General features: G+C 36.3%; 1 protein-coding gene across 1 annotated transcript in view; it reads right to left on the bottom strand.

Annotated features, from left to right (window-relative positions):
• Nucleotides 1-1,910: 1,910 nt before the first annotated feature.
• Nucleotides 1,911-26,698, bottom strand: part of LOC140152605 (serine/threonine-protein kinase MRCK alpha-like) — a 73,038-nt gene continuing 48,250 nt past the window's right edge. Inside the window, 14 exon segments of the mRNA XM_072175018.1 lie at nucleotides 1,911-10,150; nucleotides 12,346-12,589; nucleotides 13,965-14,073; nucleotides 15,760-15,856; nucleotides 16,958-17,051; nucleotides 17,547-17,644; nucleotides 18,034-18,114; nucleotides 18,718-18,825; nucleotides 19,653-19,976; nucleotides 24,180-24,320; nucleotides 24,678-24,894; nucleotides 25,058-25,139; nucleotides 25,996-26,200; nucleotides 26,583-26,654. Coding sequence (XP_072031119.1) covers nucleotides 10,038-10,150; nucleotides 12,346-12,589; nucleotides 13,965-14,073; nucleotides 15,760-15,856; nucleotides 16,958-17,051; nucleotides 17,547-17,644; nucleotides 18,034-18,114; nucleotides 18,718-18,825; nucleotides 19,653-19,976; nucleotides 24,180-24,320; nucleotides 24,678-24,894; nucleotides 25,058-25,139; nucleotides 25,996-26,200; nucleotides 26,583-26,654 — 1,985 coding nt within the window. The 3' untranslated portion in view covers nucleotides 1,911-10,037.

The following is a 26,698-nucleotide window of genomic DNA, read 5'->3' as shown; positions in this document are numbered from 1 at the left end:
ATGTAAGAATGTAGCCTGTACACAGATTTGGACAAATTCACTGTTTACGGCGCATTTGCATATCCGATAATTATTATCGCCTTCCTTTCAAGACTTCCTTGGGGTATGAAATAGATGCATTTGTAGGATTGAAAGTTTAAATCAGGTTTGATTTATGATTGCAAACCCCGCCTATGGCGTCGCTACGTCGATGACGTGTTGGAAATCATCAAGAAAGACACAACAGAACAACTTACAGAACACCTGCATGGAGTAGGCACCACTTGCAACATGAAGTTCATTTACGAGGAAGAGCAGAATGGCAAGATCCCTTTCTTAGACACTCTCATTGTGAGAAAGGAGGATGGTAGTGTCAAACTTCTGGTCTACAGAAAGAAAACCCATACCGATCAGTATTTGAACTTTGAACACCCACTACACCAAAAAATCGTCGTCGTCAGAACTTTACTGGACAGAATGCATACCTTCGTCACAGAAGACAAAGACAAGGAGGAGAGTATAATTAAGAAGGCAGTGTACAGTTGTGGATACCCTAAGTGGGCGTTTGACAAAGCAAAACAACAGGTGGAAGCCGGGGGTGGAAGCGAAAGCAGATTTGGATAAGACCAAAAGAGAGCGTAAGAACACCAAGCAGGACACATAAACTAAAGGCATGGTAGTCATCCCGTATGTAGAAGGCCTATCAGAGAAACTCCAGAGGATCTTCCGAAAACATAAGATCTCGGTCACCATGAAGCCGCACAACACGTTGAAAAGGTTACTTGTACACCCAAAGGATAAAGTTGATACCACCAAGACCATTGGAGTAGTGTACAAAATTGGGTGTAAAGGATGTGACAAGTCCTACATTGGAGAGACGGGTCGTCCTTTTGGAGTGAGACTCAAAGAACATCAGAAAGACGCTGAATGAAAAGTCGCTGATAGGAAATACACAAGAAAAAATAGAACTGTGTCAACAACCGAACTAAAACAAATCGGCGATAACCGACCACATTGCAATAGAAAACCATGTCATCAACTGGGAAGAGCCTAACTACTCGAGAAAGATGGAAACCAGCAAACTAGACTCATCAGAGAAGCAATTCGGATCAGGAGGCTGGGGGATAAAACAGTCAACCGGGACATCGGTAGTTACTCTCTTGATCACGTATACGATCCACTCATAAGAACTCAGCAACCGAGGGATGCGAAAATCGCCGGAAGCAGCGGTCAATCCCGCAGGAAAAGTGGATCACCAGTGGTCATTCTGAAGAAGCCATCAGCCAAGATGGCGAAAGTCTAAATATGCAAGTACTCTTGGATTTGGCAATCATAAATCAAACCGGATTCCTTGGGGTACTTTTATTTTTCGAACTTAAAATCCTAAAATCTGTATTCTGCAAACTTCGGGAAGTAATAACAAAATATACATGATATACGCTTGTACCTCTATTTAGCAGTTTGTTTTAAGGTTCAATTAGTTCACAGGTTTTTAACTCTCATGGGCCGAAGTTGTTGAATTTCTTTCATTTTGTCCTAGTCAGCACAATAAATAAGTTAGCCGTTCATGAATGATGCTACCTTACAACCAAAGTGAGTGTTTTCCAACATCAAGGTGACCGTAATGGCCGCACGGATATTTTACTTTGAAGTTTGAGCTATCTGTGAATGCAAATGATGCAATTGACATGAACTTGAAAATGCAACAGATTGGTGTTTTCAACCCTCACTTTGGCTGTCATGATTCATAAACTGATATCTTATTTGTTGTGCCGACTGTATGTCACTCTCCCAATATGAAAATATTGCAGATGAAAAGAATTAAACTTTATTTTTTTCAATAATGAAGACTATCAGTCTTAAACACCACCTAGTTTCATCCTATTTTGAACAACCAACAACCTAATGAATAAACACAAAACACACTGAGATTGGTATTGACACAAGTACAATTTTATTTTTGTTAAAATGCATGTAACATGAAGAATGGCTTGCAAAAGATGTCTACAGTTTAAGAGTGAAAATCCAGATTCATTAACAAATGAACTTCCAATCTGGACAACTGAAAAGACAAGACATGAATTATCCATGTGATACTTAAATAACAGTCGGAAAATGATCTTGTATGCGCACACACGTATAAACATACATACATACACACTGCATACCAAGTACATGTAAGGAAATCATTTTTACAAATGTATATATTTATATATAGTACATGCAATGTTAAGTAATAAACATACTGATGCTCTAGAGGTTTGTTAACATAAATAGATGATTTCCTTAATTTATCAGGATGTTTATAAAAATGGCATACCAGTCAAGTTTGGTGCAAGACAGCCCCATATCTGTTAAATCATCTAATTACTTGTTTTTATTCTGATATTAATTTATTTACTTATTATATGTCTCACACAGTGAAAAAAAATACAATACAAAAACATGATTCAATGAAAAAATAAACATGCTGAAAAAAAATTAACATTCCAGAACAAAATTGCGTCCGTACTTTGAAATTGACCAAACAATTTTACATTTACATTGGTTGAGATTGTGTGTGTATACAATACACCCGGATTTTTTTCTTAATAAGGTCCAACTGTATAGCTTGATGAAGCACTGGATGCTATCTTGGCGTTTAAATTAACCAAAATTTCACACCAATGGGATACTCGTTGTTATGGATGCCACATTGCAAAGTTTGTTGCAACTTAGAATATCAGCTATTTCATTTCATTTCGAAGCTACACTGGATGGAATGTTATTAAATATTTATTCTAGGTTCTTGAAGGCCATTCATGGTTATTAATTTGATAAAATGTGTGCACTAATTTGGAGTATTACTAAGAGTTATTTTGTCAGATAATATTGTTATCTACATTATTACTAGTAAGTTTCCATCTCTCCACATATTGGAAGATTTCATTAAATGCTGTATTTGTTTGATAATTTATTTTGGTAATTTAATTTCAATGGAAAGTATAACAAGTTTTGCTCAAAAGAATCCCATTGCTGTAGTTTGCAATATCCAAACCAAAGAACAATATGAAACATAGGATTTCTCTTGAATGATATAAATGCATGCCACATATGCACCATGTGGGCAAATCTATTTCTTCCCTTGAGTCACAAAATGAGTACAATTATAATTCAGATATAACCAAATAAATCTGATAATGAAACATTGTTTTCTAATGTGAAATTATTTCCTGATTTATTCTGATATTAAAAATTATTACTAAAAGGGTTTCTTCAACTGAAGAATAGTTATAAATTACTATTATATCCTAATTTCTTGTTTAATATAAAACAATATGCAAAAAAAAAAAAAAAAAATTTCTAGGGCACACTTGTTCTAGTCTCTCCTACTATCATACAGTTTAAAATTATAACCCACATTTCTCAACCCATTTCACACCTCTTTCCATGCCTAAGTTGAGCACATAATGGGCTATTCCAGCTGAAATCCATACATTACACCCCTTATCATAATGGAAGACATGACCTTAATCTCCCACACAGGGAGTGAAAATTTCAAAATAGGGTTACCTGAATGGGCAACATTTCATTTGAAATCTACACACCCTGTGTGGGTGATTCAGGTCATGTTCTAAAGGGGTTGTATAGATTTCAAAAGAATAGCCCACAGTGAATTATGGAAGGCAATTTGGTTGCACCTAACATAAATAGTAGAACAATGCCCAACATTGGAATAGACCTTTTCCCATCTCCCATCATGCATTTCAAAGGGTAAGTAATATTTATGTGACACAAGTACTATGTGAATCATGTGACAGTCTGCTAAACCAATGCATGATGGGAGAATAACAACAAGGTCTATTGATGTGAAACAATAAATACGGACTATGCAACAATATCTGTACAAACAATCAACTTTTATGTTGAACAACTCTAGAGTATATTTGGGAGTAAACTCAAAATCCCATAAACTTCTGTTAGGTAAAAATGTTGTTTCTTACCAAATAAATTATTCTATTACTAGGGGATTAATGGTACTAGTAAATAATTAGAGTTAATGCTACATTTACAAATCTCTGTACTATATAATGGATTTTTTAAATATTGTTTAATACAGTGACCATTCTATAATCTCCAACAAAAAGAAAAAAATGCATTCTCCTCTCGTTGGAGATAGGACAGGGTCATCAACCACACAATCAATACATTGAATTTTTAATGTAAAAATAACTTAGAAGTTATGTCTACATTCACAATCACACATCAATTACAATCAAATCAATGCTTGAAATTGGATGTCTGTACATTGACGTGGTTGAGCACCCTTCATTGGACAATGGGGATATCCCCACATGACAGTGGCACAAATCCACCTGCAACTTGTTGTCCCATTTTGAATATGGAATCCAAGCTGCTATGTGGATAGCCCAGTAATGTGATGGGATTGAGCAAAGTGAGTTGGATGTTGCGATAACCACTTCTTTTAGTTTACATTGTAAATTCAATTTTGGCTATACCTTATTTGACCATGAGTCATGGCAAGTCATCACATGGCAGTGACGTCAGTGCCTTGACATGGTTGTGCCGCAAGCGTGAGGACAAAACGCCTCTGTATGTGTATGCTCTGCATAATTAGGGGTAACATGCACAATTTGATACTACCACCACCAAACTGGAGGTGAAACAAGATATAGGTTACTAGCATTTAAAATGTGTCAATAGGTTTGTGTAGAATATTCAACAGTGGTCAACATCCCAATCATCTCGCTTAATCACATCATAATTATGGTATGCCACTTGAAATCCATACACCCCTGTGGAATAATGAAAGACACCCAAACAGGGGGATGTCAATTCCAAATGGAGTCACCCATTCAGATAACCCCATTTGAAATTCACACTCCCTGTGTGGGAGATTAGTGTCATGTCATCCATAGGGGGTGTATGGATTTCAACTGGAATAGCACATTAACAACAGTAGCAGGAACATTGTCATAACTTGCTTCACACTAACCAAGAAATGTCCGCTGCACAAAGTACACTTCCGATCCCTTTCCAAGACTTGTTGAAATCTTTGCAGAGATTTGAAGGACACCTTGTACATAAAATAAAATTCTATAATAACTAGTGTCCACTGCTATGTGCAACATTGCACACAATTTACCCAAATAAATCTTTACAAAACAGTATTATTTACTATAATATTATTTGCACAATGAAGCTATGATAAATGCCCCTTGACACATGAAAGCAAGATATTTTCTTCAGCATATGATTTTCAAAATCATAAGGCCCCCATGTTTACATGTTATTATTAAGACCCCACTTCTCATAACTCCTATATTCTTCAGGAAAAAAATAAATGGGGACGCTGAAGCTAAACAACATCAAAATTCAGCAAAACATAAACAATATTAGGGACAGCAATTTTATCCTGGAAGACAACAAATGAATATATTATAACCATCTCATCAGTAGGTGCGATATAAAATAACTTCAATATTATTCCTGAATTATAATAGAAGCATAAATCATTCAAAAATTAAACTAGGAAAAAATAATTTGATTCTAGTTCTGCTATGCAGACCCATTTACCATTGTTAATATACATAACAGAGCAAATTAGAATAATTATATTAATATAATAAAATATCATCAAACAATCCTTTGTCATGGTCACACAATTAAAATATTAGCATGCTTGTGCCACAACAGCGCAATTTATCCTCTTATTTCCTCTAAACACAACATATGCTTGGAGGAAGAGCTAAAAAACAAAAAACACAAACACACTAGTCTTATTGCTGGTTATCATAACATAGCCACTCACACAAGCACATCATTTCCACAATGCTGAATCTTATCGGTAGAAAAATATTTTAAGTCAATGATTCAGACACATTAATTCTTCATAGACACTGCTGCTCTACTATTTTACTTCTTGTAGAGGCAGTGACCTCAACGCTTTGAGGCAGCTATGCCGCGTATGCATATATTTAGCGTCTTTAAATGTGGGCATGTGTACGCAAGCACTTTGAGCGAATGCTCTCAATTGAAGCTGTGCCCACTGCCTCGATCAGAAGAAAAGTAGTATAGCTGTACTTCAAATACCATCAATTTGAGAATAAGCTAGAGTGGATTACCGATTACCAATTTGTGCTAATTTATATGTATGAACATCTGGCTGTATCACTGCCTATTATATTAAATTCCTGTTTTAATCTAGGATATATTTTTCAAATCATTCTCTCTTTCAACTTATCCAGCCCTTCATGATACACATTATACAACTGACCATGACATTTTTATGATACTGTCCAACATGAAGTCTAAACAAAACATTGGCTCACAGTAACTTAGATATAAATAATGGGTAATGTATGACTGAATGTATCACATATCTTGAAAGTAATGGTGAAAACAAAACAGTAGTACAATCAAGAAGATTACATATGCACACAAACACGCACAAGCTTGAAAGTGCAAAGAATATAGACATCATGGATGATAATTGATAAGTAAGAGGCACTTTATGTCATGGGAGATGTAAACAATTGTTTTTCTCTCTCACAAATCAGCCACATACAGGTGAGCCATGGAAGTGATTGTCGGATCACTAACACATATAATGGACTACTTCAGTTGAAATACATAATACACCATGTATAATGAAAGACACAACCTTAATCTTCCACACAGGGAATGTGAATTTTCAATGTGGTTACCTAAATAGGGGACTCCATTTAAATCTACACACCCTGTATAGGAAATTAAGGTCATGTCTGGCAGAGGGAGTGTATGGATTTCAACTGGTATAGTCCGATACATTGTAAGTGCAAAACCCATCATATATGGCTCCCAACATCCCTATGCAACCCCAACATAAGTTACAGACAAGACTCTCCGCTTAACCAGTCTGACAGGCAAAAGGTTGACTATATAAGGACAATTGGATTCCTCACATTGATCTGAAATTGTTATACGTCTGACAGCAAAGATATCCACCACCAGTGTGTAGATGGGTGTTACAATAAATTATGATAGGTTTTGCACTCACAATTCCTAATCTTATGATATAGCTACTAGCTGTTTTAACTAAGGCAATTTCAAACACCCAATATTAACTGTAATGCCTACAAAATATTATATCCTTGGTCATGCTTAATATTGCAGTATACATTATAATAATTTCTTACAACATAAGAGCATGTAAGGCAACCTATTGGCCGGTCACTTGTTTATGTTGAATTATGGACTTTCCTCACATGTACCATCTTGGATTTATTTTAGTTTTGATGTGGTGATTAGATCACTTGAGGCTGGCTAACATATCCACATTTATCAATGTGATAATCACTGTATTAATTAGCATGGCTATTTGAGATGATGATTATTGGTTTGAATTGGTTCATTCCTGATGTTTACACTTTATTCAATTGGAGGGAAAACCCCATCAAAGTAAGTTGAATCTATGCCATAGCTGTGTAACACAAATTGCTAAATAGTTGAGTCACACCCTGATCAAACCCATTTTAAGTGACTTGTATTCATTTACATTGTCTTTGTAAGCAGATCAAACCCTATCCCATGCCTTGACTAAGTCAGCATGGGGATGATTTCAAAACTAGATGCACAAGTCTGTACTGAATAATAGACAAAATATTCCTAGATCACATGCACTCACCAGTCGTCAACTTCACTCAATTTGCAAGGCCTAACTTGGTGAAGCATTTTGGTGCTAGTTTGTGCATTGACATGTATTTGTTACATCTGAGCTAGCCCATTCTGCTGGAAAATACATTTATTTATCTTCACAAAACTTTAGGAAATGATTAGGGGTCCAATGGTTGTAGTGTGATGAATTCAGTACTAAAGCAATTGGATGGATCAAAACATATCGAAGCGATGTACTGTGAAGTGCAAAGAACAGGCCACAAAGCTAGAAGCTTCTCATCTAAATTACACTCAGAAGAGAGGCACATAATGAAATTGTGTTTGGTGTGAAGTGTCAGTCATTACAGAGAGCTAGCTTTGTGAATATTATATCTTGTCTATAAATTTCAGACAATGAATCTTTTTTATTAATCTTCAATAAAAGCCTTGTGCAGTTCCCATGCAAGATATGTGCAAATACTGATAACCCTGAAGTTTAATACATGTACTGGCACATTTCAGTCTCAGCCTCCCTCATGGCTAATGATCAAAGGCAAATGTACAGGAACACTTTGAACTTAAAATAACCATATACACCTACTTACATATGCATACTGTAAAACTATTTGAATTTGCCAGGTATTTCATATCCAGAAATGTGCGATGATCCCAGCATAACAATTTCAAATATCCACAAATTTATCAATTTTTTGTAGTTTGATAACTTCAAATTTGCAGATTTAAATCCCAACCCCTAATGCTGGTAATAGTTTTACAGTATAGTGACAAGCATGCATATGTGATGCTGAAAGCAATTCCATACCTACACAAATATGACCCGTTTTGTATGGAGTACTCACAACAGTGGATTGGATCTTTTGAGCTCCAAAATTTTGATGGCTTCATGTTTCTTGTTCGCTTCAATTCCATGCTGGATCAAACTTAAACAACTAAAAGTGCAATTTTTCTGATCTTAACTTTTACAATCTTCACTATTCAACATCCAATTCTGATCCATTCCAGAGGAATTCAATGAATTTATGCATGCAAGCTGAAGTAATATGTGAATCAGTGATCTACATATATTTCATCTTGTGAGAAATTTCACCTTACTATATACAGTAATTTTTGTAATTCTACAAGTTCTGGGTACCCGCTTGTGATCATTGATTGCGTAGAAGAGGCGAGGTCTCCACCCTTATATGCGCCAATGACCAATGAATCATCAGACTTGTTGTCATCTGTTGATTAGCCAATGCCCATGCTTGACGCATTAAACATTAACTTGGAAGAATTACAAAATTTACTGTAAGTACTTTACAGGAACTTCAATGCTTCGGTGTGGACAGGTTTACCAGAGAGGAACTGATGTTGCCTGGTAAAAATAATCCTCTACATTTAGGCAATCTACTTTCTCACCTTTTAATAAATAACACCCACAAATGCATTGGTCACATTTCAAACAACTAAATGCCATAATAAATAGAATCAATCCCAAAGCCTCAATTTCTTCCTAAATTGACCATTTTAAAGATGATATACCGGTTCTAAATACTGTCAGGAATACCATAAATAAAATAATATATATACTGACTATAAATCCCTGTTTTCTAGTCCAATTCATTAATTGGCTTAGATCTGAAATTTTGTTCAGGATCTACAATTACCCATCCTAATGAATATCATCAGTAAATCCAATACTGATTAAGATTGCCATATGACAGACACCATGTCACCTATCAATGCACATAGGTTTCTACAGTAGACTACAGAATTGATATTATTAGTTTGTTAATGAGTACATCAGCCAAGACAGCCACAGAAAATGACCTGTCAATAAGTGCTTATATGGTATCACTGTTTACATGGCATGAATGCCATGCCTCATTCCTCATATTGTACTGTGGGTTAATCACTGAACAATCTCAATTACAATCATTGTGTTTGGTATTTGAACGGTAAAGCAAGATATGCTAGGAACTTATGCATCAAGCACTTACAATCAACCCATGGAATAGAATCATTCTGTATCAAAAAGTTGTTATTAAAAGTCACATCATATGAAATGTTCTGGTTTACGGGAATTACAGGGCATGCAGATGGTCTTTAACTTCGCACCTTGATTACCTTGATCGCACCTGGTGGACTTGAGCAAATCTTGGTCATTCTGTTGCCAAGATGTTTGACATAGATGGAGCTGACTAGTCCTTATAGATATAAAGAACACATCAGTAATCCTTCGTTCTCATGTTATATTTGTGGATATCTTATTCCGATCCCTGACCCAGGCCTATTTCTAAGTAAAACCACTTATACTGATCCACATCCGTGGCTCTCACTAGTATACACCCACTATTTGGTTAATTTGCAAGAAATACTTTGGCCGATTCTGTTCTTCCGTCACCATTCATCAACGAGTCTCTTCAGAAGGATGAAGTTGTCTTGCCTTCACTATCCCAGCCAGAGCCAGCTGACCCCTGATCAGCCTCCACATAGCTTATTCTGTGTGGTGTAGGTGGGGTGCTACTACTAGAATCTGTTACAACAAACAATAACAATACAATATAAATTAATGGCAAGTAGGAACACCAAGAAAGCATTCAGAGTAAAAATCAGACTAATTAAATTATAAGCCTTGTTAAACAGGCTGTAAGCTTTATTTTATATTAGAAATCCTGACATCTATATGACAATAAGTGACGTTTTATCCTTACTAATGAATGAGCACAAAACCTTCAGACATTTGATAAACACTTTGAATGCCTAGCATATAATGCCTAGCCTATGTGAAGTGTAATACTCAAAATCCCTTCCTTTTACTTTCTCACCTTGCCAGGCATAACCTGGAAATACTTCTTTCATGTTCTGGTTGCCAATTTTTGGGAATAACCCAGTATTGCTGATTCAATACAAAACACACTGACATTTTAGTAGGAGTGCATTGGGGTCACATGGTAAAATTAATCACTACAATGATCAAGTGCTCTATTGTAACTGGACCATAAGGAAAACATAAGCCGAGAATATATAAACAAGAATTTCCCTTTAAAATGTCTGAAGGTAAATGGCATCAATGAGTAGACTATTAAAGTCCATGAGCCTGGAATGATAACAGGTGGGAATTAATGTCTACAATTAGTATGCCAACCAGCTCAATTCCATCTATGTTTGTATGTGTATGATGTACAAAAGTGTTGATTTTAGAGCAGAAGTACTTAATTTTACTGTGAGATCTAATCAAAGAATTAAATAGGAGAAAGTGATCTGCCATACTGGATTGCCACACATAAGGGCTAAAAAAAGCAAACAGTTCCATTTATTGCCGAAGGTAAAAACTTTACAAATGTATACATTATAGTGTTGGCAGGTTTTTATCAGTGAATTTGCATTACAAATAGGATACTGAAAATAGAGTCCCACAGGTGCATTGCAAAACAATCTGAAGGTACACTTTCCCGCTCCTTAAGTGACATGCAAACATGACCAAGTCTTTTCTCCAGTTGAATTCTTTGGCTGTACTGTAAGAAGTGAGGTTGTATTTGTGCATGTCACTTGATGTACCGGGTGTCCCAAAAAAAGGTTACATGTAGAGTTTTAAAAATAATCTTAGTTAATGCTAACCAATATAAATGTCCTTTTCATGACATAATCTATGTATCCTCTACTAGTGCCACTAGTGCCCCTGTGAATGTCAAGTTCAGAACTTGCGTACTTAGTCCGCATTCCACACATTCCTGAGCAAGCTGTTTACATTAGCATGGCAGTTCATTTTCTACATGCAACCTTTTTATGGGACACCTTGTATATCACTTTTGAATGTTATGGCTGAAAACATGTTGTAATAATCTTTCAATAATGGGAAAGCCAGAGCTCTGTGTGAACATGTAATTGTAACTGTGATGATGATTATCTAACTTAAACATACATCTAAGTAACTGCTAGCACCACTTAGGTTCCTTAGATGGTCCCAAAACACATTGTAGATGTTCCCTTGCCACAATTTAATTCAGAGAACATCTTGAATATGTTTTAGGACCAAAAGGGTTAGTTTAGGTGAGTCCTGTGGGGGATGGATGCAAAGGCAGTGTGCTAGCTCCTCCTCCAATAGTTTTAGGAATAATGACAGTTCATAATTGCTGCAAAATTTAGTGCACAGATACTTCTATTACTGATAAGTACACCAACTCAATTGTTATTGTGTTTAACTGTTTTATATGTTTTATATGTTAAGATTCAGATTTGAAAAAACATCGGAAAGTCTAAGTGTAATACATGAAACAAGATTTGCAACTTCTAAAATCTTAGCAGAAATATCATTAATTACACAAATGTATCACATCCATGAATGAAAATTGGTGGTGATGAGCTACTTTTACGATGTTATTTAATGAAATTATTGAATTTTTCTATGTTCAGTATTGGTAATAACCTTTATGTTGGCATAATTATTGTTCTATTTTTGGGCGGTGCCGCCCAGGTTCACTTTTGGCCCTCATCACTGGATGTGCTTCTTTCTCTGTGTAGAAATAAATCAAATAAAACATTCTCTTTTCAAGATGTCTGGCACTTCACACCATGAATTAACCATGATTGATACCTTAAACCTTTATGTTACTTTCACTGCTCTTTTACCTTCTTCCACAAAATATTATTTAAATATGACATTGCCTACTTAAACAAGTATCGGTTAATAAAATAGAAAGTTAAAAAATAGCTCTTAACTTGACATACCTATTGAATGCCTCGGTGAATGTCCCCCTGACAAATTTGGTGAGCCGTCACTTCGTTGTGAGCCTTCCTCTGAAATCTCAGAATGTATTGACCTATTTTCTGATGAAGTATTGCCATTCAAGTTCTTGCCACGCAAGTAGTCGACACTCTTTGTTCTCTCCCTTGCTGGTGGTGGAGGATGGTCTGGCTTTGTTACATACTGACTCCTGTGTCTGCGTTGTCTCTGCAGTTCCTGCTGCATTGTCTGTAATCAAAGTAATTTGAGTGAAGGAATATAGTTATGTAGGACGCACAGATTACATGGTTAGTGTAAGGCGGCCCTATTTGCAATAGCTGCCCTATTAGACATCTCATGATTTCTGCATTCTATTGTATGTGACACATGACACCTAATTGCAGATGGGGCCTCCTTGCACTAAACCCTCCTCGATAAGTAACTCCCCACAAGAAAAAGAAAAGAAGATATATGCAATTCTTCACACTGAAATACTAACTTATACAAACACCCAAATTAACTAGCCAATCATACCTGAACTGCAGATACACATAAGAATTATGTCAGATAAAATCGTCCAGGGTAAAATCGCAGCCTTGCAGTTTAAAGTATTCTCAATTTAAACCACACAAATATATTGTTTTATCAAATTCCTAAAAGGTAGTGATGATCATACAGGTACAAGAATAGACCATAACCTACTTGTACATCTTTCAGTTTCTGCATGCCATCACCAGGACCCATAAAGTTCTCAACTACAAATACTTAAAAGAGTACATCATAACTTTAACTTGTACATACTTGGGTTTGTGCATGTCATCACCTGGACCCATGTGCTCAACTACAAATACTTAAAAGAGTACATCATAACTTACTTGTACATCCTTGGGTTTCTGCATGCCATCACCAGGACCCATAAAGTTCTCAACTACAAATACTTAAAAGAGTACATCATAACTTTAACTTGTACATACTTGGGTTTGTGCATGTCATCACCTGGACCCATGTGCTCAACTACAAATACTTAGAAGAGTACATCATAACTTACTTGTACATCTTTCAGTTTCTGCATGCCATCACCAGGACCCATGTGCTCAACTACAAATACTTAAAAGAGTACATCATAACTTACTTGTACATCCTTGGGTTTCTGCATGCCATCACCAGGACCCATGTGCTCAACTACAAATACTTAAAAAGAGTAGATCATAACTTACTTGTACATCCTTGAGTTTCTGGATGCCATCACCAGGCCCCATCAAAAGAGTACATCATAACTTACTTGTACATCCTTGAGTTTCTGCATGCCATCACCATGGCCAGGACCCATGTGCTCAACTACAAATACTTAAAAGAGTACATCATAACTTACTTGTACATCCTTGAGTTTCTGCATGCCATCACCAGGACCCATGTGCTCAACTACAAATACTTAAAAGAGTAGATCATAACTTACTTGTACATCCTTGAGTTTCTGCATGCCATCACCAGGACCCATGTGCTCAACTACAAATACTTAAAAGAGTACATCATAACTTACTTGTACATCCGTGAGTTTCTGCATGCCATCACCAGGACCCATGTGCTCAACTACAAATACTTAAAAGAGTAGATCATAACTTACTTGTACATCCTTGAGTTTCTGCATGCCATCACCAGGACCCATGTGCTCAATGTGTGAGAAATTACTAGGACCAGAAATCATGGATTTCCTATTCTCTGCTGTTCTACCCCTGCAAGGAAAAACAGAGAAGGAAAAAAAAGATATTGTAAAACAAATGATTTAACAGTAGTGTGTCATTAAAAAAAAGATATTTTTCCGACCTACCGACCCACCACAAAAATCCCACTGGAGGGCAAGCAAACAATTTAGGATAGGGTCAAAGTCCAAAATGTTTAAAATCAAGGATATATGGGACAGATTTGTCAATTTTTGTGCCATGCGTTTGTATGCTATAATTTTGCATGTGTGAACATAATTTTCTGAAAAAAAAACCCAGTAATTTCGTCCTCTAATTCGCTCCCAAAAATCTTGCCAATCTTTTACCAAAGCAGCACCAATCACTGATGGAATTGTATACAATTTTCCCCAAAATGTTTAAATGTGTGTGTTTCTATCAAATTAAACTGTGGACTAGCCTATCTGACAATTTCAACCATCATGAGCGGAAGATGCTGCAAAAGTGCCTAAGAAAATCACCCAATTAAAGGACCCCCAATTGGTTTAGAATGTGTTGTCTTCAAACTTACATACAATATCAAACATTTCAGCATAAATGTGAATAATTAGCAATTTGGATTAAAATGGTTTTCCTGAATCCTGATATAGGCCTACTTTATTCGATGCGCAAGAATCGGAATTGATTCCTTCTAAAATCTGTGGCAAAAATGCAACAAAATAAAACTTACCCTGGATCAGTCTACGATACCCCCATTGGGATTGGGGGCTGATCAGTTCCTAAGACCCCCACCCCTTTGTTTGGCCGGTCGACTAGTTCCCTAGATCTGAAGTTCAAACCTGGCGAAAACCCCTACCCAAAAACAATGTGAGTGCTCCCCTGGGCAGTGACGTGCGGCAAGCCGATAAATTGATAAACCATAAATTGACATTGAAATACTAATAACACTTGCTCAAACTGTTTAATTTACATTTTATTTGCAATTTTATTCAAAAACAAATGTATATATAATATTCTGATATATTTGAATAAAATAATATTCTACACAATTTAGAGAATCCCAAACAGTGCTACCACTCCTCTGAATCTGCAACTGGAAACCCAATGCATAAACAGAAACAAGATTCACAATAATATGACAATTGACCATCCACTATTTTCAAAATTAGATATATTTAGGCATATTACACCAAACAAACAACTGTTGTGACCAACTATACTAGGGTATCTAGTCTTATTTAGCATCAAACTAAGATATTAGTCTTTATATGTTGTATAAACAGCTTATCTTCCCTTCCAAGGGACTATCTACTCTTTGCATTTCCTCAATTCTATATATCATAGGGAGAGCAGAAGTCTAGATTTAAGCTATAGATCGATAAACTGCATCTGCAAATGAATGAGAAGGGTGTCTGTCACCTTGGACTGCACTAATCTCTACCAACAGTACATGGATACATGTGACATTTTGACAGTAGCCTTATCTTTGAAGATGTGAACGAAGTCTGTGATACTTTGAGTGTGAAATTCTTTTAACTAGCTACCAGGAAAGTTTATAACTTGTTTGACGTGTGCACTTTGTTTATTGCGTAAAAAGAACAAGCTCAGGCCAGGATCACACAAACATATATGGATTGGTTAGTGAATGAGCCAATGGGAACCCAACTTTCGTACACAGTGTACATGTTAAAGGGCCAAGAAGTACCATACTCTTCTGATAACTCTTGTTAAGTTTCCTACCTCCTAACATCATCTCTTGTTGCCATTTTGAAGCTCTTCTTTGCAGTTGTTGCTCTTCCAACTATCTTCTTCTCAGTTATATTCAGACTTTTCTCCTCTGTAAAATAATTAGAAAAACACCAACATCAGCAATAATCACTGGTTTGGTTCTTTAATTAAACCGGACATTTCATACAAACCTTATATTTAGTGCATACACCTTTTCAAATCAATGTGTGTGCGCGTCATAATATGCTTGCATAAATTCACAATAGCACTCACCACTGACATGCATTACACAAAGCGCAACTAGCATAAGTGCTCCACCTAGAATTATTAAGTGGGTCATCAGGTGTCTTCGTAAAACTTTGAAAAGGTCTCTTGTTGAATAAATACCAAAATAGGCTATATATATGCCAAGTTCCAGGCCATTCAAATCTCACATTATCTCCAGGCCTTCAAGTTAAGAATTTGGTAGAGCTCCAGCAATCACACTCCTGGTTTTGTCGAGGAGCTCGATTGAGCTCCTCAAAATCACTCTCCTGTGATTTTTGAGGAGCTCAATTTGGAATCCAACAGGCGATAATCTTACGTACCGTGTCGGTCATGTTGGTGGTTTTTAACACCTGCAAGTTGAAAATACTGCTCATTCAGATATTCCCAAATGTCTTGCGATTTTTCTTTCCGACATTATCAACAAAAAGGGCAACAATCTCTCCTTTAAGTTTAAATCCCAATTGTTTTTAATAATTCAGAATTTCCACAGCGACATCTGAAGTTGAAAACAAAATGGTAGTATGTGCGATCCCTGAACCATGCCTCCAAGCTCTGCCTATTGTTCTAGTGGAGAAACGAACTTTGCACTTTTATTTTCAGAACAATGAGATGACCCAATGACCCGATATGATTTGTTAGTGTTTCTCAAGTCGATTGTCGCGCTATTTCGTTCGCAGAACCTTAACATGCTTGTTGTTTCAACAGATCGTTATTTAGGGTGATTGATGTGACACAGTTCTTAGAGCAAATTATTTTTGACATTTTGTTTGAAATGATCGTAATTCCAAATAAGGAGCGCTGTTATTAACGCTCCCAACTATGCTTTGAAGTAGTATCTCAGTAAGGTATGATTTATTATAATTTTCTCATTATATTAATAAATTCTTATAAAAACGTTTTTAAAAAATATTTCTTGTAAACACATGGGACTGCCACCACTTACTTGCTAGTGCGTTTTCAAAGTAGACAAGCCTAGGTGCATGAAGATCTGTGACAAAGCTGAGATTCAGACAACCATTCCGGGTCAGGGTTCTTGTCTGTAATAAACAAATGAACACATTATATAAATGGAGGTTTCAAAATGCAAATCATTGAACAAAATATACAAGTGTACCTAAAGCCTTTCACCAAAGTGTACCATAAAGATTATAGAATTCATGTTCACTAAAGGATTAAATTATTATCCCCTGCTTGTTCTCATGAAGTACCATAAAATATCTGTGGTCTTGTGCCATATGCAGCACCACACCATGAATCTCTTCCCATATTCCCTGACTTAATGCTAGCAACCACTTAGAGCAGTGCAAAATCACACCACAAACAATTATGTTAGTTGCATGTTCGTAAACTGTTCCATCACCTAGGATAAGTCACTGGGCAGCGTAATCCTCATTATGTTATACTCTTTGAGGTCTTTGTTGGACATCATAACCGGAGTCTGTTTATGGGTGAATCAACTAACAAGCAATTTGATAGGGACACACATACAATATCACACACTTAAAAGTCATGAATACAGTATAGGTACTTACCCCCTTGACAGGTATTGTTTGAACCCATTCCATCTGTTTGATATCAAACACATCTACTGCTATCTCACTGTACACTATCAAGTAGGGCTCATAGTAACCTGCAATTGGACAACACAATTAAGTTACAAACCACAGCACAGCAATGACCCTGAAGACACCAGCTGATTATGAAGCCTTTTGCTCATTTTCAAATACACAACTTTATATTGTTTAAAGGCAGGTAGTCTACTTTTTTATATGATTTGTACCTTACACTGAAGCTATCACTAACAACGAGTGATCCAGTAGTTTGGGTATTAGAAGCTAAAACATGTCACAACCATGGGATGAGGTTATCACTTTCCATCCCATCTGAAGGTATTTCAGGCCTAACATTTTAATGGGCTTTTAATATGAGCTTCTTTCAGATAATTAGTCAAACACCTGTAAAATATTATGGTACAATTATGGTGTCTGTTAATAATAATAACATGAGTCTTTCACTTACGGATAGCATCTGGTAATGATGGCCACATTAGCTCCTGTTTCCGTGACCGTCTGCCTTGATAATCTACATATACACCAAGGTCTGCAAAGGAAAAATTATCATGTAATTAGCATTTAAGCATTCTTTACAAAATTGTCCTTACATGTGAGCAACATGGTGTACGGAGTTAAAGCTTTTCTTGACTTTTCCCCAAACCTGCTCACTTAAACAAAGTGAAATCAAATATGTGCATATCTTAAACACAGTTTTCAATGATACACATGCACAAGCTACGTCAGCCACCACTTGATCAGTGAATACGGCGAATAAAACCGGGGATCCCTGGGTTTATTATAAAACTTAACTGTAATTAAAGCACTCCAGGTTTAGTCTTCCACATGGTATTTTAATACACTATTGGGCATTACTATCATGCAAAAAGCAGAAATACAAGAAAAAATGAGGGCATTGCTGTGGAGCAGATCACATATTGCTTTAAATCATTGAGATGACCTTTAAATCTGAGAATGAAAAGCCAACATGAACAAAGTTTGTTGTGTGCAGGTCAAAATTTTCCAGCGGTACACTATTTTTAGCGACATGCAGTCACAGCGGAGTACAGACTCCTTATGGCCAGAAATTATATCATGCTGACAGCATACAGTTGACTTGATGAAATTTGTCTGTCCACACTGGGAGACTTACTATTGAAGCACAGTAGGTACTCCTTGCTGCTGATTTCCACTGCACACAATGCAATGGCAGGTGCCTGGGTAAGGAAGCTCAACGACTGGTCCTCAACATTGAGTAGGGCTGCAATAAACACAAGAGTACCATACACAATTAGCATCTGCAGTCAGGAGATTGAAACTCATAATACTTTTCCTATGAATATCTCGAAATTATTCCATAGACAGGAACATGTCAATCGATTTTATTTAGCAAAATTAATTCTGGAAAATGAATAAACCACAGTGGATAAACCAACTGAAAAAAAAGAGTTATGCAATAATGTTATTATGGAGCCTGTTGGCACACTTTTCACACCATGTTGACAGGGAAACTATAATGAATCCAATTTCATGCATTCCTACACCTCAATGGCAGCCATATTCGGGTCCCCGTCGGCTACATCTCACCTAAAATGTAAAATGATGCGGCCTTTGAGGGTATTTTAAACTGCATTCTATCACCCGTGTTACACATAGACAAAAGAATGATGACAGTTTACAACACAAAAGAATCTAACATCGAATTAATTTTAAGCGGCTTTAATCCACCCAATTGGGCAATCACAACACCAGTTTGGTGCTGCGGGACCCAGTCATGGCCGACCAAATCCTGACCATGACTTGGCTCGTTGGCTTCGTCTATACCATACTTCATTTCAGACTTACAGTGTGCAGATTCTGTGCAGTGTAGAATAAGCGATTTCACCAAATTGGTAAAAGTATTATGTTTGTTTCACAATGTAGACATATTACATACCAGCTTTATGCATTTCAGTCCGATCATAATACATCCATTCAATTTCCTTACATGCAGTCAATAAACACCCGATTCTCTGTACCCCAAACAGCATTTTGATAGTTATCACCCGATATTAATGTATAGATATCAACGACCTGATCAGTACTTACGTTGTACATAATTTCCATCTCCTTGTATGCTGAACAAACCAAAGCCTGATGTGTACCCTACACATAACCTGCCACCAAATACCTCCATGCACTGTGCAGGAGCCGGTAGTATTAAGTCTTTGATCCTCTTGTGCCTAGATTTGGTACGGTTGAATTCAAAGATGACCACATTGCGCTTCATAGCTACACATAGACAAGAGGTAGAGCCTTGTCTGATGCGTCCTGTTGTAAACGTCTGACAGTTCTTCACCTCCTCCACTTTAATGCTATTCACTTCTTGGTCTAATGCCAGGAACGGGAACAGTCGCAGGTGCTTGCCACGACCTGGGGAGCAGGAAGGATTAAAACGATCATCACTTTTGAGATTGATACGGTTTGAATTGAAAAGTTAATGGTTTAAAATGAATGAGCTGAAAAAAAGAATGAGTTTACTAGTAGTGGACTCAACTGTTAGTAACATTGTGAATAAATTGCTGTATGAAGGAATTGGGCAAGTTAATTAACTTCTCAAAAAGTGTAATGTGTACACCGCAAAACATTTGACCTGCTCAAAGTTCACGATTAGTAAAATGACTGGAGTCAGAAATGTCCAAATAAACAAGAATACCATCACCACCATCACCATAACCAATTCTTAAATTGTATCGAGTAATGGATATCAATACTATTGGGATTGACAAGAACACACATTGACAAATTGGAGACAAACTGTGCTCAGAAAGCCTGCGAGACGCAGAAAAAAAAATTGTGACCCAACTTATATTATAATGAGTGACTAAGGTGTTAAGTTACAACACAATATTACATCATCATGTAGGTAACAATAATCACAGATCAAGACTTGACTGCTTGTAGCACAACCCTGCTAAGTGTCTTTCAAATGAGAATTGTACTGTGTGTAATTAAAGCCATAGACATCCCTTGCTTTGCACATTACAATGCTCATAGTCCAGTGTACAATGACTGATTTGAAAAAGCATGTTTGTGCACCAAGCAGCCGAAGTGTGCTTCTATGCTCCGGGTCTGTGCCTTTCCAAAGTGGGGGAAAATTACAAGAAGGTAGCAACAAAATGTGAAAGAAAGAAACAAAAAAGGCTTAGTTTAACCCTAACCCTAATTTGATTAGTTTTTTTAAGTTACCACAGGCATTGTTTGTATTATGAATGTTATATGTGTGGAGCTGTGAATTTTCATGGAGTTGAAAATCAAAAAGAAATCAAAAGTATGAATAGTTTAATGAAATAAAAATAATAATAGTAAAATTTAGATTCAATCATATTTCACCGTTGTTGTTCATCACCGCTTAACAACTATGCAGTCAGCGTTGTCTCGTGGTTTATTTCAGCGAGGGCAGCTTTAGCTGCCCGAGCGATGTAAACCACGCAGACGCGACGGACGCGAGTTGTTAAACGGTGATGAACAACGGTGAAACATGATTGAATCCCTATCAACAACGAAAAGAAGCTAAAGATCGTATATTCCCGATTATTTCACGAGGAATATCACTTAATCATTGCCACTCATCTTTACAAAAACTTCGATGATTTCTCTGTTGATATCAGCAATAAAACTAGGGCCTATAGAATAAAACAGCAATGTTTAGCCGCTACATGAAAAATACTGAATTCAACAGCTCTCAAATTCAACTTGCAAGCTTGCACACGCATTGCACGCACAAAAGTTCCAGACATGACGAATTTTACGCGCTACCGCGTAATGCGTAGTCTCGCTCGCGTTCGCGTATACGCTACAGTAAAAGTGTGGATTCATCACGGTTTAACAACGGTTGGCTCCTGTACAAAGGTATAGGAGGAGTTGTTGAATAAAATAATGAACAATAGCAGATGTATTCTTAGGTTCTCAGTAGCAGTAGCTCTAAAAGCAACAAACTTTGCAACACAAAAAGTTTTTAAAATACATTCATAAATCTGGATGCTGCATTTTGCCAACACCTGCCCTAATCATTTTAATAATGATTTTAAATGTTTTGTTAATAATCATTTGATATCAACATTGCCTTAGATGCTGGTTTTAAGTTACCACAGGCATTGTTTGTATTATGAATGTTATATGTGTGGAGCTGTGAATTTTCATGGAGTTGAAAATCAAAAAGAAATCAAAAGTATGAATAGTTTAATGAAATAAAAATAATAATAGTAAAATTAAAATAATAAACAATAGCAGATGTATTCTTAGGTTTCTCAGTAGCAGTAGCTCTAAAAGCAACAAACTTTGCAACACAAAAAGTTTTTAAAATACATTCATAAATCTGGATGCTGCATTTTGCCAACACCTGCCCTAATCATTTTAATAATGATTTTAATTGTTTTGTTAATAATCATTTGATATCAACATTGCCTTAGATGCTGGTTATCTTTGCATTCAATATATACACTAAAAGAAAATTATTTTGTTTTGCAGCAAATGTTACAGTGCTACTATCCCAAAACATCTTGTTGGTTGAACCTCCCAATCATCATTACTAGGGGTCATGTTCTAGTCCACTCTTTCAACCCACAAAATAAAAAGCTACTTTTTAAATGATTCACAGTACAGAACTGTTTTAATCTTTTTATATTGCTTCACATATTAATAAGTATCTAAACACAGCAACGTGAAATTACTAATATAACTTGGGAAGGGTATGGGATATCCTACGAGCTACACTAAATTATATAAAGCAATGCTAATCATGAAATGAATAGCTACAAACAATCGGTTCTCCCTACCACCCTGCCTATGGTTCAATACATCTAGTGGCCCTAATAGCTTTAGCATGCACACCAAACCTTTTTCGCTTTGATCTTCGTAACTAGTCCAGCCTGTTGCCTTATCACCACAGGTCGACTGTAGCAAAGACTGTGGCACTTTCAAATAATTGACAAGGGGACAATCTATGCAACATGCAATCTACTGTATACATAAAGATAATTATGTCACTCCTACATTCCAATCATGCTGAGGGGTCTCCTACTCGCCTTGATAAGGGTTATAAATTATTTGCCTGCACAAGTATTATCTTATTCTAATTACAATATTTTATGAAGATGATATTTTATGAGATCCATGTTCAAAATTTAAGTTAATGGTTAAAAGTTGAAACAAATTTTAACAAATTGGACTCATAATGCATTTGTATGCAATTCTGTCCAGTAGTACATGTTAGCTTGGTTTGAAATGTCCGAATGCTGTACTTCCATAAATGAATTAAATATTAAGTAAACAAAACATGAAGTAAATGAGCAAAATGTGTAAGCTTCCAGATGATACCATTACAACTTCCAAGATATATTGTCCAGTCTGCCAAATACTTTTGATTTTCAAAACTTTCACAGTATCAATCGATTTTTTTTTTGTTATTAGTTTTAGTCACATAACCAAGTGAAAATTCACAGAATGTTGGACAAAATATCTTTTTCAACCAAACAAAACCACAGTGGAGTATTATATTGACAAAAATGGTATGATGTGAGCAGGTGATTTCAATCCAAATAAAGAAGTAGGGATATAGAGGTAGATACTACGAGAGACAGAGAGAAAAAAGGAGCTAAACATGTCTTATAGCAAGCCTCTATGTGTGTGTGACAGATATGAAAGATACACTACCTGCAAACATCCCTGTATCAGCTGCAAAAAGGGGAAAAAAGTATGTAGGACCGAATAGCATTAGCAGTCACTCCAGTTATTATTATATTTAGGATGGGTGGGAAGATAGGGTAAATACCATATTAAATTTAGATTTCAGAAGAAGTATAATACTCAACATCAATATTATTTAATGAAATTTTATTTATGGAATGTAAACTTGTTGAAGGCAAACTATTCTCATATAATTCATGGAATAATTTGTTGTATGTGTGCTGATTCCGCACAGTAAAATGCACATTAAATCACAAACATTTACAGGTCAACAGCACAGTTCATTTACTCCGTATGTTCTTAAAATGGCATCATAGCACCAAGTTAGAGTTTGTTTGCAGTGCTCAACTTGCATTACTGAGTTTCATTTACAATTTCATTTTGTTAGCAATCACAAGGGACAACATAATCTTTCAATTTTATTAACACCTTACAAACTGATCAATCAGAACAAAAATTCTCTACTTTCTTTCTCTAACTTTTCAGATAATTCACACTAAAACTGCAACTCTGCTGTATACAGGGGTGTGATTTAAAGCTTGTGAAATATCCAGAAAATAGTAAAACATCCAGACAAACAGCACAAAATTGGGCAAAAACACCCAAAACAGGCTGAAAATCAATAAAATTGTGTACATTTTGGCCACAAATAATCCGGGAAATCTGGAAAAATCCAGACAAATCACATCCCTGTGTATAATGCATTTCAGTTAACAATACAACATACTCAAAATGCATTACAATCTCTTCTGCCAAACCCTATATACAACTATTTTAGTAGTTTGCCACAACAGAATACATACCACATAACTCTCACTTCAAAAACACACACATTTCAAGCTTACATCAATTGCCAGGTGTTATAATACACCTGTTGTAGGCACCTACCTGATATGACTATGATTAGTTGCTCTTCTGCCACCACCTCAACTTGGTACACTCGTTTATTATCCACCCGTACTATATAACCATTGGATAACTCTATACTGTAAAGGCCTTCATCAGTACCCAACACAAAGCTGTGATCATCTGGAAGGAATCAAACACATGTTTGAATATCAGGTTTGTTACTGAGTTAAGATAAATCAATTTAGACATTAAGTTTGCTCAATAAGTAGAGCAATGTACTCCAATGTATAAGCACTAATGACAGTTTAATTTCAAATTAAGCGAGATTTAAACTTTCTTGGCTAAAGAATTTTCCTCCTGATTAACCCTCGCAACTTAAAAAAATCTCGGCAGCTGATCGTGGCTGTGATGGACATACTTGATATGTACTGATTAGTGCACTGTGCCTGAATAGATGATAAATTCTTAATGGCATGTGATTTCTTATGAACCATATTATTCTTTCACTGTAATCAAGCTTATCCATATAATCCTTACCAAGAACGGCCGCACAGTGGGATATCTTGACGAGATGCATGGCTGCATCAAATAGCTCCTTGGCTCGTATTACAGCTTTGTCTGGTAACAAGTTTTGTCGTAGAATCTTCTGCAGTTCTGTGAGTGCATTTACCCACTTGTTCTTCTCATTTTCACTATCTGCTAGAAGGAGAAGCTGAGCCGTCAAACCGGGTGGGTCTAGTTGAGTGGCAGAAATCTGTCAAAAGAAGTGGGCAAAGAGCTTGATGAACATGACGTCAAACATATCATACCACTATCTCATTCTAAACGTTCACACAACAAAGTTTTGACAATTCTACTTGTTGGAATTTCTTGCAATACTTAAAAAATGCTGATAATCGCAATATATTGTTACTTACTTTGAATATACAAGGTACTTCTCTTGAATTCGCATGGATTACATCTGACTGTAGAACTGAACTGACTGAGAATTGCTTATCTCTGTGAAAAACATAAAAATTAAAATAATCATATACACCGGTGGTAAATACACAGACAATTCGAAATGATCTACAGTCAGAATGGCAAATGAATGAACACAGCATGACGCATGTTCACAATATTGCATGACGAGGAAGTGAATCCAAACCACACCTGATTGGTTAGCATTTCTGATGTCTTTTGATCGGTTTGATTAATATTTTAACCCATCCACATTTTGTCCTTAGTTGGGGTGTGGTGTTCATGCATTAACTTATTCTGAATGCAGCATCCCAAATGGTTTCAATACCCGAGATGATATGCCAAATAGTTCTTTGAAAAATAACATCATGCAGAATACCACCCTGCAAGCTCTGGCCTCACAAAGAGTAACACCATATGTTTCCTGGCTTGTCTCATCCATAATTTTGTATAATCATCTTGGGGAATAACTTGTTCCTCATTCTGATGTTATTTTTCAAATCTTGCTAGCGCTTTAACAACAGTTCCGCTTGAAGGAAACCACTACAAACTGGTTGTTTCTTATTAATCAAAATAAACAAGTGAATGCAATTGGTACAGTTTAACCTTCATTACTGGACCTCTCTTATACGGATCCCTCTGCTATCTGGACATGTGAGTCTGCATAGGAAACATGTTTTTAATTCTTTATCACCTTAACGTCATGTTCCGATGCATCTTTTAGTGTTATTATATTAGCCCATATTGAGTCATCTTTTGTGACAAATTTAACACTTGTCATTCAATGCAGGATTACACATAATTCACTTGTCCAGTTTGGTCACATCATAGCCATATAAAAGCGATTGGACTGTATACTGATTAACACATTTCTTGCTCCAATCCTTAAGTTTACCTCATGTCTATAATATGAGTTGACTTGTTGAGTGGCTGCCCACTTCTACCTTCCACTGTGTCGAATAAGAACACCTTGAAATCACAGACGACGACAAACTGCCGCATCCAGCCTTTGCGTACACCCCCTGGTTTGGGAATGTGGAGGTAGCCTTCGTATGCTGTACCTATGCCTCTATTGGGATCTATACCTTGTGGTTTAGCAACTGTAGAGAGAAGAATGGTTGACATTTAATGATTTGGGATAGTTTTTCTTAAACAATGATTGACATTGACAACCCTTATGATACTTTGACATGTATGTACATACTGTTTTCCACATTCAATTCTAGAATCAAACATGATACAAATTACAGATCCCCTACACTATTTTTGTCTATTTGTAGGGTTTGAGTAGAAAGCAGGATCCCCGATTGGCTAATCCGAGTGGGTAATGAAAAAAATTATGACTGCATCGAAATTGGTTGAACAAGCAGCCATGTGACACTGCTCTTTTTATGTGATAACCAGGATAACCTTTGTTAGGAAAGTGCAAAAAGATTGTATCAGGACCTGCAAATCATCTCTAACAAGTGTTATCATACTTACTTTGATCTTGTGGGACAGGGCACACTCTAACTGCTTTTTCAGCACAGGCAACATGACAGGCAAAATTACACACTGAAAAAATATAATGCACAAAATATTGTTAAATAAGTACTCTC

The sequence above is a fragment of the Amphiura filiformis genome, chromosome 5 (assembly GCF_039555335.1).
Source record: "Amphiura filiformis chromosome 5, Afil_fr2py, whole genome shotgun sequence".
NCBI lineage: Eukaryota > Metazoa > Echinodermata > Ophiuroidea > Amphilepidida > Amphiuridae > Amphiura > Amphiura filiformis.
The sequence above is the reverse complement of the archived record's forward strand: the minus strand, read 5'-3'. Positions and strand labels throughout refer to the sequence as shown.